We start from the raw sequence: 20,762 nt of genomic DNA, 5'->3' as shown, positions 1-20,762 counted from the left end.
TATAAGAACTGTGTCTTCTGCATACCTGAAGTTGTTGACGTTCCTACCTCCGACTTTTACACCCTTCAGTTCTGAAATATTTTTAAAAACTTGCTCGCTATATATATTGTACAGTAAGGGTGATAAGACACATCCTTGCCTTACTCCTTTTTTGATTTCAAAGTTGCCAGAATATGTATTTTTATATCTTATTGAGGCCATTTGATTCCAGTATATATTTGTAATTATACGTAGATCTTTTCCTTTTAACCCATTATTCTGTAGGATATGTATTAATTTCTTGTGATCTATTGAATCAAACCCTTTGGTGTAATCAATAAAACAAAGATATATGCTTTTCTGGTTGTCAATACTGTTTTAATAACCCCATATTGTTGTGTGTGGTGGTGGGGGGTTGCTGGTGAATGTATCTGCCTGTATGGGTGGGTTTTCTATAAATGGAGAAACCAAGGATCCATCAGGTTGGTGAGTGATTAGAGTGTCTAGGAAAGGGTGGCTGTTGTTTTTCTGTTTTTCCAGGGTGAACAGGATTCTGGGGTTTTGGTTGTTTAAGTGTGTTAAGAAGGAGTGGATTGTATCTGAGCCACGTGGCCAAATAGCGAACACATCATCCACGTAACGAGGCCAAATAGTGGATTTTTGTGGGGCAGAGTTTAAGGCTTTCTCTTCAAAAGTCTCCATAAAGAAGTTGGCCAAGGGTGGGGAAAGCAGTGAACCCATGACTGTCCCCTAGGTAGCCCGATCTAATAATAAAGCATTAAGCTTACCTATGTAGTCCTTTTGGTTGAGAACCACACTGCCTCTTCCCTTATCCACTTTGATGATTACTATTTCCTTGTTTTTCTTTATTTCTAATAGAGCTTTATATTCATCTTTGGATATGTTGGTTTTTGGTGATCTTGCTTTGGTGAGAACACTGGCTACATCCAGTCTGACATTGTTGGCGATATGGTTTGGAAGGTTGCAGATACCACGTTCTATTTAAATCATTATTTCCTCGGCAGGTATTCTTTTTGTTCTCTGCCCCACAAAAACCCTTAGTTTTTGTGGGGCAGAGTTTAAGGCTTTCTCTTCAAAAGTCTCCATAAAGAAGTTGGCCAAGGGTGGGGAAAGCGGTGAACCCATGGATGTCCCCTCTGTTTGTAGAATTATCCTTGCCAAACGAAATAGCCTGAGTTCATTGTGAACTGAGATATCGGGAGGAAATTTGACTTGTATGAGCTCTGAGGTTTCCTTGAGTGGGACATTTGTGAATAGGGAGGAGACGTCAAAACTGACCATTATGTCAGTGCGTTGGAGTGAGAGGTTTTCTATACTGGTTTTGAAGTGGGCTGAGTTTTTTATGTGTGATGGTGTGTTGCTAGTATAGTGTGTGAGTGCTTTGGCTAATTTATATGTGTTGGAATCAGTGCCATCCCCTATGGGATGTAATGGCACATTTATTTTATGTATTTTTGGAAGTCCATATAATCGGGGGGGGGGGGTGTCTAGAGTTATAAGGTTTTAGTTTGTTGGTAACTTCCACAGGCCAAGAGTGACCTTCTTAAGGAGCCTGTGGAGTGTTCTAATTTGAGAGCTGGTAGGATTATATTCAATAAGGCGATAAGTAGCCCGATCTAATAATAAAGCATTAAGCTTACCTGTGTAGTCCTTTTGGTTGAGAACCACAGTGCCGCTTCCCTTATCCACTTTGATGATTACTATTTCCTTGTTTTTCTTTATTTCTAGTAGAGCTTTATATTCATCTTTGGATATGTTGGTTTTTGGTGGTCTTGCTTTGGTGAGAACACCGGCTACATCCAGTCTGACATTGTTGGTGATATGGTTTGGAAGGTTGCGGATACCACGTTCTATTTGAATCATTATTTCTTCAGCAGGTATTCTTTTTGGAGATAAGGCGAAATTGTGGTCACGTGCAAGAGTGATGAGTGCTTCAGGCTTCAAAACCACGGAAGAGCGGTTGACTACAGTGTTGAGTGGTTGCTGTAGTATGGAGGTAGTTCTTTTTCAAGTTATGAAATTTCTTGATGTGCCGACTACATATCTTATCAAATTCTTTTATTGCCGAAGCGCATGAGACGTCATAGAGAATCGTCCAAAGGTTGTGGTTCAGCATTTTTAAAGCTCCTCCTCTAGCACCCATAAAGCTTTATTTTCATCAGCTAGGAGACCGTGCGTCGCGGTAATTTGTTCTCATAGTAGGACGAAGCTTGCATGGTTATAAATCCGGAGAGCCTTCTGTGAAGAGAAACGGTGCTTAAATTTAACACAATTTGGGGATTACCTCGTTCTCACGGCACCGTTTTAGACAGGTCAGATGATTTAGTTGTCTAGATATCTTCAACTTGATTTTGCCGTATTGTTTGGCCTTGCATATGATGGAATCTCCGTGGATGATAGTAATTCTTGTAGAAAGACTTATATGTTGGCAACACATCACTATTAAATTATTTAAGGATTTTACAACGTATGCTGGAATATTAATTAAAAGAAAATTTAATAGATGCTTCCTATATTTCGACATCACATTGGAACACTTCATGGGAACATACAAATATGGCACGTGCACGCAGGCACTACAAAAAGCAAATGAGGCAGATAAGAAACTACTATTGTTCCTAAAGTCCTAATGGTGTCCCCTAGCTGACTATATTGGGTTGTCTTGGCTGTTGGGCTGATGTTCTCATGATGTAAGTCTCCGAAATTTGTTGAGGTTTGGAACGTTTTCTAGAGCTGAGGCTGATTCTATGAATAATTTTTCGTATACTTGAACTTGCTGCAGTGTTACTTTGGCTTTCTTCCAACGTATTCTGTGGTGGGTATCTGGAGCATGGTCTGCAATTCTAGAGTGGCTATACTGGTGAAACCGGATGTAGTTCTGAAGTCCTGATATTCGCTGTCCTGCCTGATTGGCCAAAGTAGGATAATTTACAGCTGCAAGGGACCTATTATACCCCAGGTAGGTCTAGGGGAAGTGGTTGGTCTTTGGTAGACATGCTCTGGATACCCTGCCACAGAATACGTTGGAAGAAAGCCAAGGTAATACACCACAGCGAGTTCAAGTACGAAAGATTATTCATAGAATCAGCCTCAGCTCTGAAAAAATATTCCAAACCTCAACGAATTTGGGTGCATGAGACTGCCCCAAATTTGGGAGACTTATATCATGAGAACATCAGCGTAACGGCCAAGACAACCCAATATAGCCTGCTAAGGAAGGGACACCATTAGGACTTTAGAAACAAGAGTAGTTTCTTGTCGTCTGCCTCATTTTCTTTATTGTAGTGCCTGAGTGCATGTACCATATTTGTATGGTCCCATGAAGATAGCAATGTGACATTGCCGAAATATAGGAAGTATTTATTAAATTTTCTTTTAATTAATATTTCAGTATACGTTGTAAATTCCTTAAATAATTTAATACTCGAGAGGAGATTGACTCTTGGACATGACAACAGTATCGATTCTCTATGCTATGACATGGCCTCAACAGTGCCTCCTGCATAAGTGCTATCAGTCTCTCTCTCTCTCTCTCTCTCTCTCTCTCTGGGCACAACCTTGCAGAATATGTGGCAGCAGGATTATGCACCAGTTGACCTGGAAGCCTCCTGACTTCTTACTGACAGGTTCGCACACATACACTAACTGGTGACCAGATACACTACTGAATAAGTGAATAAGTTATTCAGTAGTGTTATGTCCGCGCAGTTATCCAAGTGGCTATATGCATTGCAACTATATGCCTGGGAAAGGAGTGTCCTGAGTTCGATTCCCGTCGTCGATGTGAGAAGCTTAAAGATCTTTCTCAGACATAACCAAGGTAGCCTGTCTTGGGTGTGGACTGCAGGGTTTTTCTTTCTGCAAGCGGGCAAATCGGTCCCGTGAACACTAGTACATAGGACACGCTGGGAGGCATAGGGCTAGCTACCTTATCCTCGGTACGGGTACTGCTTAGAAGGGCTAAGATAGCTCCGTAACAGGCCGCCAGGCTGTGAATAACTTACAATGATATATGTTAGGGAGTAAACGTGTGTTGAAGTTCAGTATTTTTTTTTTTTTTTACCATACTATATGCTTGGCATAACCTTGAAGAGTATCAATCAAAAATGGCATTTGCCACGTCAGGCCTCTAATAGAGCAGTTGGTGGTGGTGTTTCGCTTGGCAATGAAGGTCATCCACCACCCTAGTTTGCAGATGACCTTCAATGTCTGGTGAAATACCAACATGTTAATGCAGAGGATGGTTTATGGTAAGGTATCAAATTTCTGTTTTTTTTCTCTTTAGTAAAGTGGCTTTATTCCAGTGCATCCTCTGACAAGTGTCCATGGTATAGTTAGTGAAACGTTGAGTAGCCATATCTGGTACTGATTGTAATTTTTGTGTGACCAATATCTGTCCAGATATTGGTCCTCCTGCCAGTCTAATATGTTAGGGAGTAAACGTGTGTTGAAGTTCAGTATTTTTTTTTTTTTTACCATACTATATGCTTGGCATAACCTTGAAGAGTATCAATCAAAAATGGCATTTGCCACGTCAGGCCTCAAATAGAGCAGTTGGTGGTGGTGTTTCGCTTGGCAATGAAGGTCATCCACCACCCTAGTTTGCAGATGACCTTCAATGTCTGGTGAAATACCAACATGTTAATGCAGAGGATGGTTTATGGTAAGGTATCAAATTTCTGTTTTTTTTCTCTTTAGTAAAGTGGCTTTATTCCAGTGCATCCTCTGACAAGTGTCCATGGTATAGTTAGTGAAATGTTGAGTAGCCATATCTGGTACTGATTGTAATTTTTGTGTGACCAATATCTGTCCAGATATTGGTCCTCCTACCAGTCTGCCCTTAATAAGCAAGTCTACAACTGCAAAATACCTGGTAAACTCTGGAAGAGCTAAGGTTTGTATCTTAACATTTGGAATGTGGATAGGATGTTAATTTTTTCTTGGTATCTGAAGACAAAACATAATGGTCCTTTAAGACTTTCAATCATTTCAGATGTATCTGAGACATGTGGGTTGGTTATAGATTTGCTATAGTCCAAAGATAGGAGGGTAGGAGTGGTGGGTTTGGATTGTATTAGGTATTCTGTTAATCAGAAATATCATACTGCAAGAGGAACTTTCTCTACGTTATTTCCAGTGTTTCCAAGGAAACTAGATATCCTCACTAATAATGTCACTTAGAGCCACAACAACAACAATTGATCTTTCATTTATTAACCTGTATTGTACCATCAAAGAAACATCAAAATAATGGCATTTGTGCCTTTGGTTGCACAGAAGGGCATTTGTGCCATAGCTGTGATCATAACTCTAACATTCTACAACAGGCATTCTGAAAATAACACCTACTTGCACACATTTGCAATGTGAATAGCCTATGTTTGTCCTACCACCTAAGACACTCTCTGCTGACACCTTTGTATTTCAAATAGAGTAGGTATCCACTACAATGTTAAACTATTGTAAAGAGGTGAAGGAACAAAAACAATTCTAGATAAACATAGGCCATTCACATTCCATGGCCTTGCCTGCAGTTTTGATATAGCCTGTATTTTTTAAACTAGACAAAACCTCCCGAAGACAACCTGTCACCAAGAATAATGACTATGTATGAGCTACAGAACAAAAAATAAATAAATTGTAATGGAATCAAATAAGGAAAATGCCATACTTAATCACTGCTCAGTTTCTGCTTATGGAAAATCATGTTGTATATTTTGGTTATCCATTATGTGATCAATCATTAATGTCAACTCTGCCATTGCTGTTTCTTGTTTTTCATGCTGATGATTTACTATACTACCATCAATATTTACTTCACCATAAAAGCCTTGCAATTGGCGATGAATTCCAATGGTACATTCTTGTGCATCAAAATTTCAATTACTACATGCTCTTTTATATACTTCGATAACTGTGTAAAAAAAAAAAAAAAAAAAAAAAAAAAAATCCATTACATGCGCGATACCAAGAGGTGAAGGAACAAAAACAATTCTAGATAATACATAGGCCATTCACATTTCAAATGTTGTGGGCATGCAGGCATTATTTTTCAGAATGCCTGTTGTTGGAGACCTAACACTTGATATAGTTATCAAGTTAAAAGAAAATTGTTAATGGAAAGCCATGAAGGTTATTTTAAAAATTCTGTACACTTCATGCCTGTTGTTAAACCAAACATTTATTTAGCAAAATTTATAGGCCTTCTCACTCCTACTGAATGTTTTTCTTGTAATCTTGTTGGCATATCCTTTTTTTTGTTGATGTCTTTGATAAAGAAGTTGCTTATAGGTCATAATGAGGAGTCAAAATGGAGGGGTCAAATAGGTAAAAAAAAAAAAAAAACTCCATAGAGACTTCCATGGAATGCAGAGAACTAACTATGGCTTCTGACCTAATGTCTGGTCCTTACCTTTGCATGGTGCACCATGATAGTGAGTATGTATACTTCAATACTGAACAAACAAGGATGAGCTAGCAATCTGGAATTTAGCCAACAGTATTCTGATTGTCTTAAATCAAAACAAATTTATGGTAACATGATTTATGCTATCTGCGGCATAGCTAGATTAAACAAGAGCCCTCTCTTCCCACTGTTTTCATCATAGAACCAGGGTGGACAATGCAAAGTCAGTTACCAGAACAAACTCCAATTCAGCATCAGCAAAATTCAGAGTTGACACTGCAAAAGTAAGAAGCATTAATAGAAAGATGTAGAACTCACAGAAGAGTTAGAGAATAACATGTTGACATAAATGGTGTTTCGAAAACAAAGAGGACAAAAAAATTATAAGGAAAAAAAACAAGTGTCCTCACATTTAGTATTCTACCCTAAACATGAGTATAATCTTACTGAATAACAGGTAATATCAAGTGATGTGGGGGGAAAACAAACATCAAAATAATGGTGCATTTTTGCCTTTGGTTGCACAGAAAGTTTTACTAAAAACGTGGAGGAATTGTTCAAGTCAGTAGAAAAGACAGCTGACAAAGGAAAAAAGGAAAAAAAAGTTGGTCCTTTTTGGAAATCTAAACAGCTGAGCAGGATAGGAACATGAGATAAAAAATGTGTTAGGGGGAAATTTGGAGAAAACAGCAATGCTGACAATAAGTTTCTGCTGGATTTCTGTTCAGGACATGGATTAGTCATTACTAACACCATATTCCAACAAAGATGTGCACAAATTTACATGGAGAGAAAACAAGAAATAGTCTCAATAAAAAGTTTCAATGACTGTGTTATTGTTGATAGCGATATCTTCATGCTAGTTTGTGACACAAGAATAAATGTTTGGTTAAATTAAATCAAAATGGTGATCATATCCAATCGGACATGATCACCTTTTAGTTTTTAGTGGGACAAAATTTAATATTATAGTGGCAAGTGAATAAGAAAATTTAAAAAGAATCAGTCGAGAAGCTTTCAGTAGTGAAAGAGTTCGAAAACAAGAATCAAAACTTGGCAACTCAGCAACATTCAGAAAAAAATATACTGAATAACTTGACGAATTGGAATGTATGACATGTTAATTAGTAAAACTTAATACAGAATGTCTTGCCTTTGGTCCATCTTGGAGTCTATCAGATTCTTTGGCAGTGTGGATTATAGTATTTTAGCCAAACAGGTCGATGGCCATTCATTGTGATGAACATTTAGACTACGTTAAGTTCCATGAGCCAAAACATTCGGGACTTGTGGAACTCTCTATCTCCACCAGACTTTGAATCCTTTGGAAGAAAATTAAGGATCTCCATAAAAGTAATAATCTCTTAGAACATCTATACAAAGAAGGTTATGAAACCTTGCTACATTGATTAAATCTAAAGAGAAGTGTTGGGCTTAAATTATCTCTCTTATGGGAAATTCTTTTTCACAAGTTCCAGAACTAATTTAATTTTTATTTTAATGATATATTTATTATTTTTTTAATCTCTTGGAAATTATTTTTACTAGAATATTAATATATTTTGACAATGACACTCTACATCATGTCCATTCATTTCATGTGTTTTCATTGGTTTCTTGTTGTTTTTATTGTTGTTTAATTTGAAAGTCACTGAAGTGATATACTAGGCAAAAATTTTATGCCAATAAAAGTGCAATCTGTATTATGTTTTCCTGAAAGCACATTGAGTCAGCTAGAAATTCATGATATACATGCATGTTGGAAGAATATTAGAATCAGAACTCCATGGTTGACAGAAGTTAGAGACAGCCATTTTGCCAAAAAAAAAAAAAAAAAAAAGGTCTTAGCAAGTAAGTGAGCATATGCTCTGAGAAAATTCATGTTAAAAAGCAATTCATAAAATGTAAGAAACCAATGTCATCAAAAAGTAACTAAACAAAAGTCATGGGAAGACTGGTAAAAATATGGAAGATGAATATCAGGAAGGTGGCAAAAATGTTCTGGAGACGATTGAAAAAGCTGAAATAGAGAGAAGCTGTGAAAGAATAATTAATTTGAAAGATAGCTGAAGAAAAAGAAGCAAGAAAAATTGTTAAAAATATTCAAGAGAAATGCAATTAGCACTACACATACACACAATCAATACTTTAGGCAAAACCATCAGAAAAATGAATTATGAAAAAATAGCTGGAATAGATAATATTCAACGAGAAATGCTCATATGTGGAAGTGTGAAAGCTTTATTATTATGTGGGCACCTCCATGGAATCTGAAAACTCATTGTAGGAGACCCGATTCATTCCATTCATTCACTATCTCAAAGCAAAAAATCTAGTCACCACACCCTTGCTAATCTCGTACTTACTCAACTGCTACGAATGACCCCTTGATATTTTCATCATATCTCCTCTTTTTTGCTTATCAATCAATTTTTACAACCAAGAAACTCTCAATATACCATAGAGAGCATTTCACAGTCCACACATTGTTATGGTCACTCACCTCTAGATCGTCTCCACTACTTTCTCATCCCCAAGAAACCCAGATGACCAAATCTGAGCATAGTAATCTAGATGTAGACATATCAGTGCCTTATAAAGAGAAGTGATATCTTTCTTAGCAGCCAATATTCACATCTTTATCATAAAGATAGAATGAAAGTTGTCTAGCTGTATGGGTTAACAGCATTGGGAAGATTATGAAAACTGTGTAGCTAATAGCACTTTACAAGATTGGAATGCAGCCACCTGATATATTCAACACATTAAAAACACTCAGCATCGGTACAGTATATCAGGCTAATAATCATTATAACAATACAGAAGACATATCTCACTGCCAAAGAACAGATTGACCATTCTGCGTTAAGACATAACAACTTATGAGAGCTGTGAAGGTGTGCCTCTGCTGTAATCCTGTGAGAACACAGAGAATGATGCCGTGTGTACTAAATGATGACCTGGGGTAAGAGCATATCATCGACAAGCAGACACAAAGATATCCTCTTCACGGATGAGAAGATTTTCATTGAAGGGTCATTTAACTGTCAAAATGATTGGGTATACACCCTGGATGGTTGCATAGCATCCAGAATTCAGAGAGGTCATCTTCCTGCATCAGTGATGGTTTGGTGAAAAAAAAAAGGGGGGGGGGAGTATCGGGGTTCCCTAAGTTGCATTTCTGCAAGAAAGGAGTCAAAGCTTCTGCCAAAGTGTATCAAAACATCATGCTTGAACCTGTGGTAGTACAGCACCTGAACAACACCTTGTGTTTTCATGGTAGGCAAACATGACTGACCTGATTGGCTGCTGGAAGTCTCAATCTTGAATCTATTGAACTGCAAATTGTGGTTGGAGCTTGAAAAAGTAGCTTGCAAGAAACGACATCCCAGCATCTCCAACCTGAAGTTGGATTTGAAGTAAGCACTGGCAGTGTTTCTGTTGGATGTGCATGCTACTGTAAATAATTTAGTGATAGATTAAAAGCTTATGCTCTGTTAGAGTTGTACCAATATTTATGGCTAGACTAGGTAGCAAACACTGTTATAACTAGCTGCAAGGAAGTTTGTCTGAGGTACAGTATTATGCAAAAGAAAATTTGTTAAAGCAAACTATGCTAAGAAACTATTCTTATGTTCTCTCCAGTAAGAGTTGATGGTATAAAACTTTGCCTTATTGAATTAGAGATTATTCATTAATAACCTGCTTTGGCCATTTAAGTTAATGCAGAAAATCAGTTGTCATTTTCTTTTATTATAATAATTTTAATCTGTTTTCCTTAGCATTAGATTTAAAAAAGGATAAAGGATTGTTATACAGAGGACCATGTAAAGGAGATAAGCCATGCTGTATCTTAACAATGGATGATGATGACTTTGCTGATTTAATAACTGAAAAGATTTTTGGTCCACAGGTATTGTTTCTTTCTATTTCAGCCGTTTTGAATAGCCAAATATGTCATTTTTGTTTAATGCTTTCCTTATCTAGGTAGAAATATGTAGGCAACTAGTGAAGACACTTTATTATTATTAATAATAATACTTATGATAAGCTTGAATATTTCTATGTAGACAGAAATTACAGATGCTTGACCACTGAATTACCAATTTCATTAGCCTTTTTTAAGTAACTAATATTAATTTAGGGGGCAATTGATGAAAATGCAACACATGAAAATACTTTCGTATAATTGGCTCTTCTCATTCTTTGAGAGGAATGTTCATATTCCAACATAAGGAATATGAATACCCTGTGTGGGAATTAGCTTTAAAAGATAAAGCTAATGTAGAAAACAAGACATATAGTTCAAATATACTTTATTAGACGAGCTTAGGCAGGAGAGAATGTGAGGCATTCAAACAGTTTTGGTAATCAAGGTTTTTGAGTGGGCAGTTTCTCACGTGCCACTTGTCTTCCATCTCTTCAACAGTTGGCATTTAAAATTGGTGATAGTCTTGGGCCAGCTATCTCTGATTGGCTACTTGCAGAGATTGAACTTCTCCTCAATCTCCAAAAGTTGGATAGGGCTAAAACAGCCTCACTTACTCCCTATAGGGCAGGGGTTCCCAACCTTTTTGTTTCCTAGAGCACATTCTAAAATACCGGTAGGGCAACGGGCACCATCTATTTTTTCAAGCAAATTTTTTGAATTCGTCTGTTAAATGAATACATACAAAGTTTACATTATATAAAAATTTAAATATATATATATATATATATATGTGTGTGTGTGTGTGTGTGTAAGTGATCTTTGGCATAGAATTTCATTGGCCAGTGCTTCATAATTAGGAGAATATGATGATATTCCAGTTCTTAAACTGGAATGAACAACTTCGAATGCGCGTCTACTTTACATTGTATGCGTTTAATACTCGCCATGTGTCATATAGCATGTCATGAATTGTTGCATGATTATTTCAAACTATACGGCACACGGTTGAACAGTGGCGGGCACACACAAATTCGTTGATGGGCGCCATGGTGCCCGTGGGCATAGGGTTGGGAATAAACTATAGGGATAAAAAGTGTTAGCATTTTTTTTAAGCAGATATATATCCTTAAATACATTCACTGAAGAAGCATTTACAATCACCTCTGATAACCCATTCACCATCCTCCAAGCAAAAAATCTAGTCTTAATACCCTTGCTAATCACACTGTTATCTATAGCTGATCCCTTGTTTTCTCCTTTCTGCCATGTTTAGAAAAAAAAAAAAAAAAAAAGTCATCAGCATTAGTCCTATAATATATTATTAAAGTATATTTATGTGTTTTTGTTGTGTCTCTTTTCTGCCTGTCATCTAGTATCTGAAGCCCACAAACCTTTAATCTATTCTTGTAGAGAGCATTTCATACACCTGCCAAATGACAGTCTTTGTCTTTTTTGCCTCTGGATTAGCTTTTCTTACAATTCGTACTACAGGCTTATGCTGCATAAAATAGTATCTTAAATTTTTTACATTATCACATCATGTGGTACTTTGTATATAATTATTTTACTACTTTCTTACTTGCTGATGCTAGAATTATGTTTCACACCTTAAATTGTTACAGGGAACTTTTTTTTGGAAAATGCAATTATCTATCACGTGGTCTTCGACGACCGCCGACTTTACCCTAAAGGCGGAGATGACTGGTGGTGTTGGGTCTTGTATTTCCACTCATGGTGGGAATACAAAAGCCACCACCACCTCTGAGAAGCTTCAAAAAGTGCATCATACTAAATGTTTATGCTGATTTACAGACAAGAAATCCTGATGAAAGTGGGCAATATCATGAAGCAAACAGCAGAACTGATCACAATGGGATAACTGCGTACGCTGGGGAAGAAGAGGCGTAGCACCATAGGACTACGCACACGCTCGGTGAAATACGATGACTTTACACTGTCAGCAATTCATCAGAAAGTGCACGATTTCTTCCAAAATAGCAAAATTCTTATGATATATAAGGTAATTACTGCTGTAAACAATGATGATCTCCCTCACATTTCATTAACAACTTACCTGTTGTTAAAGGACCTTGGTTTTGTTTGTACCACAAGAAAGTAATCATCAGCATTACTTGAAAGGATAAGATATAATTTTATGGTGTAACCAGTATTTGTGTTCTGTGAGGAAATATCATCACGAGGGACGAAAGATTTATTATACAGATGAAACCTGGGTGAACACCTGCACTAAAGTTCTCCAGGACACGACAGTAAAAAGTGCTCATCAAGCATTTTTGTTGGGCTCAACAACAGTCCTGAAAGCACTGAGTGGAAAATGATCTCGTATAATCATCATGAATGCTGGAAGCAAAATGGATTTGTACCAGGGGACCCATGAAATTTTACGAGCACAGAAATCACAAGGTGATTATCATAAGGAAATGGATGGAAAGCACTATGAACATTGGTTCACGAACACGTTTTTCTAAACATTGAGTCTAATGGTGTTATTTAATGGGCAATGCTCCTTACCATTCTGTCTGACTGGAAAATGTGCCATCTAAGGCTACATGCAAAAAAGACATTCAAAAGTGGCTGAAGGAAAAAGGAATCGGTTTTACTTCTGATATGGTGAAAACAGAACTATTGAACTTGGTGGCAAAATGTCAAGAGTCAGTTTCCAAAAATATTACATTGACAGTTGGCGAACAGAAAGGACACAGTTATTCGTCTTCCACCATACCATTGTGAACTTAACCCATAGAACTCATCTGGACACAAATTAAGGGGCATGTTGCAGCTAAAAATACAACTTTCAAAATTTCAGATGTCGAAAGACTGGTCATGGAAGGATTTCAAAAATTACTGAGTGCACATGGAAAAGTTGCATAACCCATGTTATTGAAGAAAAATTCTGGGCCCTTGATGGAATGATAGATGAGGTGGTAGAAAACGTGTGTTTAACAGTAGATGACAGCTCTGAATCTTTATTTAGTGAAGATGCACAATCTGATGATACTATCCACAGCCTGAGAGGAGCTTCCTCATTAAATTAATGAATGGATAAGAGTGTTTATGTATATATTATTGTAATAAAATATCATGTTCGGAAATGTGCGTGTTGTGACAAGTGAAGTTCACTTCATAACGTAAATAATCACTGCTTATCTTAAGACAGTTTATAATAAACTATATGACATCTACTTTGTTACAGCCTATCAGTTAATTCCAGAAAATCCAAAGGCACACAGTCATATAGAGTCATCTTGGCCATGCAATTTCACATTAGCAATCATAATGTAATGTTATACATAGAATGGTGATTCAGTGGTGATGGCTCCAATGATGGCTTTTAGAGGATTTTCTATGCATTTGCTTGTTATAAACACAACTCGCTTCATGTTGCCATAGTAATGGTGAACTAATATCCCACTACCTTCAGAAACGGTACAGCTTGTAGTATATTTCTATACTTCCAAGATAACCTGAAAAAGAGTATGGATTTGTATGCAGTAGTACTGGTGTGGCCTATACTACATACAGGGTGTTAGGACTAGATTTTTTGCTTGGAGGGTAGTGAATGGGTTGTCAGCGGTGGTTGTGAATGCTTTGTCAATAACTTCCCTGTGTGCTCTTTGACAACCATGTAATCTCGTGCTGTTTTGGCTACCTTTGCAGTATGCTCTCTAAACTTCAACTTCCTGTTCACAATAACTCCAAGTCCCTGGCATCATCAATTTTCTAGTTCACTTTGATCAGTATAGTACACATCTTGTGATCTCTTCTTCCCAAAGTGCATCATTATACATTTGGCCATGCTAAACTAGCAACCATTTATCTTTGTCCATACTGCCAGTCTATTTGTCATTCTGCAGGATCTCTATATCACACATCACCTTCATTTACTCTTGCTCTTTCCAGTTTTGCATCATCAATAAACAATTGAATATTCCCCATCAAATCATTTCCTGTGTTATTGTTGTACAAATTAAATAGAGGACCAAGTACTGAGCCTTGTGATATACCACTAGGTATACCTGCCTTTTCCTGAACTCGACTCCTCCATAAACCACTTTTGATATCTGTCCATCGGCAAACCTCTAATTAAATCACCAAATTCCTATCCATTCCCATTTGCTCCAGTTTATGCAACAAAGTTCTATGTGGAATCCTATAAAATGCCTTTGCAAAGTTTTTCCAACTCTGTTCTCACTTCATTATAAAAAGTAAGCACATTACTAAAGCAAGACTTGCCTTTTACAAAACCATGTTGCTCCTTATAAAGTATCATTCTTTCTGAATAAAGTCCTGAATTCTTCCTCCACTGCATATTGGAGCCTCCATTATACAGTGGGACTATTTTGTCCTCTTTCCACTTTAATGGCATCTTCACAGTACTAAAGCTTAAATTGAACAGCCTGATCAGAGGAGCTGATATTTCCCTTACATGTTCTCATAATATGCAGGCCAATATGCCATCTAATTCCATATTTGCATTGAGATTCTGCAATATTCCAAACATCTCCAATTCTTCAACCTCTATTCTCCCATCGGGATAACTCAGTAACTCAACTATTTGATTTGCTTCTTGTTACCTCCCTACCATCAGCTCTTTTTAAAAACATCCTTCCATAGTAATTTCTCCTTTTTCTTTTCTGTGCCTTGTACTGCTTGGGTATGTGCTGATCACCTTTTTCCTTATATTCCCTCCACAACTTTTTCTGTCTGCAACTCTTGCTTAATGGTGATATTCATCCATCTAACTCCTACCTGGTTTATCCTTCTAACTCTAGGTATACAGTCTAATACTACTTTTGTCAGAACTCCTTGACCACCTTCCATGCACCACCATCTCTACCCTCTAAATTCTTAGCCATGGCATTGCTTGAAAGTTTGACCCATCAGCTTGTCCTAATCATCTGCTTTGTAATTCTACATATATCCCTTCTTAACAGAAATGTTTGCATGTCTGGAAATCTCCCAGGTCAAGACTACATGATTACTTTCCCCAAGCAAAGAATGTAGATAGATTGGTTACTACTAATTTCTCTGATGTTATGACCAGATCCAGCACTCGAACCTTGTGTCCCCTCCATTATATGTTATTTCATTTAATTGTCTCTCAGCAGCTATATAAATTCTATTTTTCTTCTCTCCTTGTAGCCGCTATCATCATCATCATCAAATTCCTGCCATGTACCCTCAAGGGGTGTACAGGATATGATAGTACTACATGAAAAAATTTACATCATTACTAACTTCCTATCTACAATTTTTCTCCAAATCAGTCTATTACTTGTCAAGACTCTAACATCATCAGATCTTATATTTCTATTGTCTAAGGCACTTTGTACCATATCAATCCACCTATATCTTGGTCTTCCTCTGGGTCGTTTTGCTGCCAACCTGGCAGAGAACACTTGTTTTGCTAATCTTTCCTCGCTCATTCTGTTTAGGTGACCATACCACCTGAGATTAGCACTGCTAACGCATTCCTGGATGCTGACCATATCAAGTTCTTTCCTAATATCCTCGTTTTTAATATGATATTGCCATTGATGCCATCTGTTCATGCCTCTAATCATTCTCAGGACTCTCATATCTGCAGTCTCTAGTCTTTGGTCACGTGTTTTACTTCTGACCCAGCTCTCAGATCCATAAGTTAAAACTGGTTTGAACACTGTCTTGTATACAGCTAATTTAGTGTTCTGACTAATTTCTCTCTTATTCCATATGAATTTATTCAATTGACTTTCCACCATATCAGCTTTGCTTATTCTGTTGTCTATTTCTATATTTAATTTACCATCTTCACTAAAAATCGTGCCTAAGTAGTTGAAATGTTTTACTTGTTCCACAGGTTCTCCATTCACAACACAGTTGACATTTTCAATGATTCTGCCTATTTTCATTGTCTTTGTCTTTTTATTGCTGACCTTCATACCATATCTGTTACAACAGTTATTCAATTTAGTCAGAGAATCTTGCAGACTTGTAACGGATTTATTTAGAAGTATAACATCATCCGCATAAAGCAAAGAGCTGACATTAACATCTCCAATTCTGATATCATGTTTAATACCACTTTCCTTCATAATGTGATCCATATAGATAATGAATAACAGAGGGGATAATGTACATCCTTGTCTCACACCAGATTTAACATTAAACCATCTTCCTGTACTTCCTTCAATTCTAACTGCTGACTTACAACTCAAATAAAGACTAAGTATTGCTTGATATAATGCCCCATTGACACCATATAACTGTAGCGTATTGAATAGCTTCTCTCTTGGCACCTTGTCATGCCTTTTCCAAATCGACAAAACTTAATTACAGATCTTTGTTATATTCCCATGCTTTCTCAACTATTTGTTGTAAAGTGAAGATCTGATTCTGACAGCCTCTATTTTGCCTGAATCTAGCTTGTTTTTCACCCAGCTTTTCTTCCACAATTCTTCTCAATCATTTCTCAAGAATACTTGCATAGATCCTGCCAGGAACACTTAGTATGGAAATAACTCTGTAATTCTCACTTTCATTCAGTTTTATTTCCCTTTTTTATATATGGGTACTATGAGAGCTCTACTCCAATCATCGGGAATTCGTCCCTCTGTCCAGGCTTTCTGAACTATGCAGTTCAGCCACTGTAAGACTTTTATACCACCATACTTCAGCATTTCTGGTCGAATATCATTTACTCCTGCTGCCTTTCCACATTTCAAGCCTTTGATAGCTTTTTCTACTTCAAGTATGGATATGTATTCCTGACTGCATGCCTGGTCAGTGTTTTTTACCACTGTGCTGTCATCACTGCTTGTTTCATTTAGCAGTTTTTCAAAGTAATTACTCCATACTTCAAGGATATCTTTTTCTTCCATTTTCATGTCACCTTTATCATCTCTAACTCCTTTTACAGAACTCTTTCCTCCATTCCTAGGCTTCTTCAACAACCTCCAGAATATTTTGCAATCTTCTTGATATTTATTTTCTATATTCTTGCCAAAGTCCTCCCATGACTTTTGTTTAGCTAATTTTACACAGTGTTTAGCATTCTTGCATTTGTCTCTATATTCTCTAAGAGCACAAGCTGACTTATTTGCCAGGAACTTTTGATATACTTTCTTCTTTTCCTTCACTGCCTCTTTAACTTCCTGTGTCCACCATGAAATTCTAATTTTTCTATCCTTGCAGACAACTTCACCACATGCCTCTATTTGAATCAATCAATGTTTTCTTCAGAGTTTGCCACTGAATCTCCAAGGTTTGATTTCTGTTTGCAAAACACTAAACACTTTCATTTTTTCTTCAATAATCTTTGTGTATTTCAGTCTATAGTTCACATCTGAGAGCTGCTCAACTTTTATTCGCTTTAAAACTTTCTTACATGTTATTCTTTTCAATATGAAAATCAATTTTATCCTGCTCAAGACTAAATAGTGATCGCTTCCAATTTCAAATCCTCTGTACATTCTGGTGTCCTGCACCAGCAGTCAATGAGACTTTTCTTATTCCTTGCCTCTTCTCTCCATGTGAATTTGTGCACATTTTTATGTTGGAACGTGGTGTTAGTAATAACCAGTCCATGTCCTGAGCAGAAATCCAACAGATATTTGCCATTATTATTAGCTTTTCTCTTTTCTCCAAATTTTCCCAAAATATTTTTGTATGTCTGACAATCATTTCCCACTCTGCTATTTAGATCCCACTAAGGACCAACTTTTTCCTTTTTCATTGTGTCCGTTGCTTTTTCTAAAGCATGAAAAAATTCTTCCACTTGTACCTTAGTAGAATCTTCTGTGGGACCATAGGCACAAATAAATCTCATTGTCCAGTTCCCCATTCTCATATTTGCCCACATCACTCTACTTGAGACTGACTGCCATTCAAGAGGATTAGTCTCGTATTTTGTATTGAATACTATGGCTACTCCTTCTTTTCCTTGATTGTCATTGCCTGAATATAACATTTTGTATTTATTGCTTTGAAAGATCTCACCAGTTTTTGTCTTTTTTTGTTTCAGTCACCCCTATTATGTCGATCTGGTACTTATCTAATTCCTCAGTTAGCTCCATTTCTTTGCCATTCAGGCTTATTATGTTGATAGTACCGATCTTTAACTCTGCTGATGTTGAGTTGGAGTGTGTTTTCAGATATGTTCCAGTAGCTGACTTTTCACTGTTCACCCTGGTTCCCTGGCAAAAACAACAGGGGCCTTGTTTAACTATCGACGCCCCAGCCGGCATTAAATTTTGTGATGTTGTACCATCATTTTTTATTTTGGTTTAACCAATAAGAATACAATTTGGCCGGCTAAATCCCAAATTGCTAGCCCATCCTCGTTCGTTCAGTATCCAGGTTGATACCCAATAGAGTGCACCACGAGAAGGTGAGGATTGAACATTAAGTCAGAAGCCCTGGTCGGTTCTCCGCATTCCTTTAAAGGCTATGTGGAGGTCTCCTCTCAGTTATACAGCTTTGACCTTAAGCAGTTGAAATCCACTATAATATTTACTCTACTGCAATCATTATGCAAATTTGCCAATGCACGTCATCTGCTTTCTTGCTTATGTCTCCGACCCCCCCAGATTATAGCAGCAGCCAATTATATATTTCACCTTGTTAGCCTCTCTCTCACACCAAATAGCTTCAAATGAACTGCTCTCTGCATCCCTGTCTCCTTGATATACTTCTATTCTTTTGGGTTTAAATTTGTCTGCTATCATGCAAAACCCCTTTCCTCATCCTGTTACTTTTGTCCTCTCTAAAGACCAAGCCTGGCCAATGTGCATAACTTTTGCCCAAGTTGGGTTAATCAGTGCCAAAAACTACTCGCCATTATTCAGTACTTCTGTCATTATTATGCATAGTGATCACTCTCCCACTTACCAATCTGTAAGTTGCCTGCACCCCACACTTACGTGCATCTCTTCCTCCTAAACCTTCTAGTTTCCCTGACTTTGCACTTCCAAACTCTCTGAATAATACTTCCTCAAAGCACCTGTCTCCAAATCCATTCATCTTCAAGCCATCTGCTATATATAAATCCTTCCTTCCATTTAACTCACTGCACACATTTACAAACTCCACATGTTTCTCCTGCATAATCTTCTTTGCCTCATTTGTGATCCTAGCTCTCTCTGTCTCAGCTTGTCTATCAAACCATGGTAGCAGACTCACTACATTTACTTTCTCACTCTTCTTTTTTGTTTGTACTAGTCTTGCATACCATGCTTGTCACCTGCTAGATCACTCTTATCAGTTAAAATAATCTTTCACCTTCACTCTCCACATCCTTATGGCATCACTGACATCCTTAATTTTGACTCCAGGGAAGCAAGATTTTGTCACCCTCTCCTTAAGTACTCCTCTTATCAATGAATCGCCATACAAAATTCGATCCTTATTTGCATTGCATCCCTTTCCTCCTCCCAATCTGTTCCCCCCATTGAAATCTGCACTCATCGTGCCAACATGTCATCTAGATCCTCACTTACACCCCCATGGATTATAGCAGCAACCAATTATATATTTCATCCTGTTAGCTTCTATCTCACATGCCAAATATCCTCGCTTTTCCTCTTTTTTTCTGTTCTTTCTTTCCCCTTGCATCTTCCCTTTCTTTTGCTTCTATGTCCTACCATCTGCCAGGCTTTCCTCCAACTACTCAATCTCAAATTTTTGTTCTATAAAGTACTCCACATAATTGCACTATCTTTTCCATTACCGTCTGGTCATTTTCTTTGTTTTTCACTGTTTCATTTTTGCTGTCACTCATACATGTAATATCAACCTTGCCATTCACAATTGCATTTTCACACATTTCGTCTTTCAACTCACTGTCATTCTTCTTACTATCCTTGCACTTCTAGCACTCACTGTTAAAACAGTTATGGAAAACCCACTAACCAGTTTTGTTATTCTTCTGTAAATCTTTTATTCTATTAAGTGTGTATATTATGCACACTCCACTGGAAACAAAATTGCACACGTTAAAATTGACCATCATTGTTTTGCACATCAGTGCCATGACATATAATTATTGTCATTAGACATAACAGACATTTCTGTTAGAATTAAATAATATATATATATATATATATATATATATATATATATATATATATATATATATATATAGGTAGGTAGGTAGAAAAATGTGATATTTAGTAGCAAAGTAGCCAACATTTCAGAGGTAGCAGTCCTCCCCTTTTCCTGAGGGGGGGGGGTCACCATTTCCATATCTAAAAAACAGACAAACTGGCAAGAACACAAACTTTTCAGTCAGCCATAATACCAAACAACCAAAACTAATCTGCTGACATTTCACAGAAATTCTGAATTTCGTTTTGTTCTCTTATACAGTTTCTTTATATTATTAATGCACATTTTAAAAAATTTTCCTTTCCTTCACAGAGAAATATT

General features: G+C 37.1%; 1 protein-coding gene across 2 annotated transcripts in view; it reads left to right on the top strand.

Moving 5' to 3' along the window:
• The window catches only part of Mfe2 (peroxisomal Multifunctional enzyme type 2), a 668,623-nt gene that overhangs the window by 618,104 nt on the left and 29,757 nt on the right, over nucleotides 1-20,762 (top strand). For both annotated transcript variants that reach the window (XM_090390952.1, XM_090390951.1), the window contains exon 30: nucleotides 10,189-10,319. In XM_090390952.1, the coding sequence (XP_090247078.1) occupies nucleotides 10,189-10,319 (131 nt within the window). The remainder of the gene's footprint in view (nucleotides 1-10,188; nucleotides 10,320-20,762) is intronic.

The sequence above is a fragment of the Typopeltis vanoorti genome, chromosome 3 (genome assembly GCF_054136105.1).
Source record: "Typopeltis vanoorti isolate ZY-2024b chromosome 3, IOZ_Tvanoo_1.0, whole genome shotgun sequence".
In the NCBI taxonomy this organism is placed as follows: domain Eukaryota; kingdom Metazoa; phylum Arthropoda; class Arachnida; order Uropygi; family Thelyphonidae; genus Typopeltis; species Typopeltis vanoorti.
This window is presented reverse-complemented; position numbering and strand designations above follow the sequence as displayed.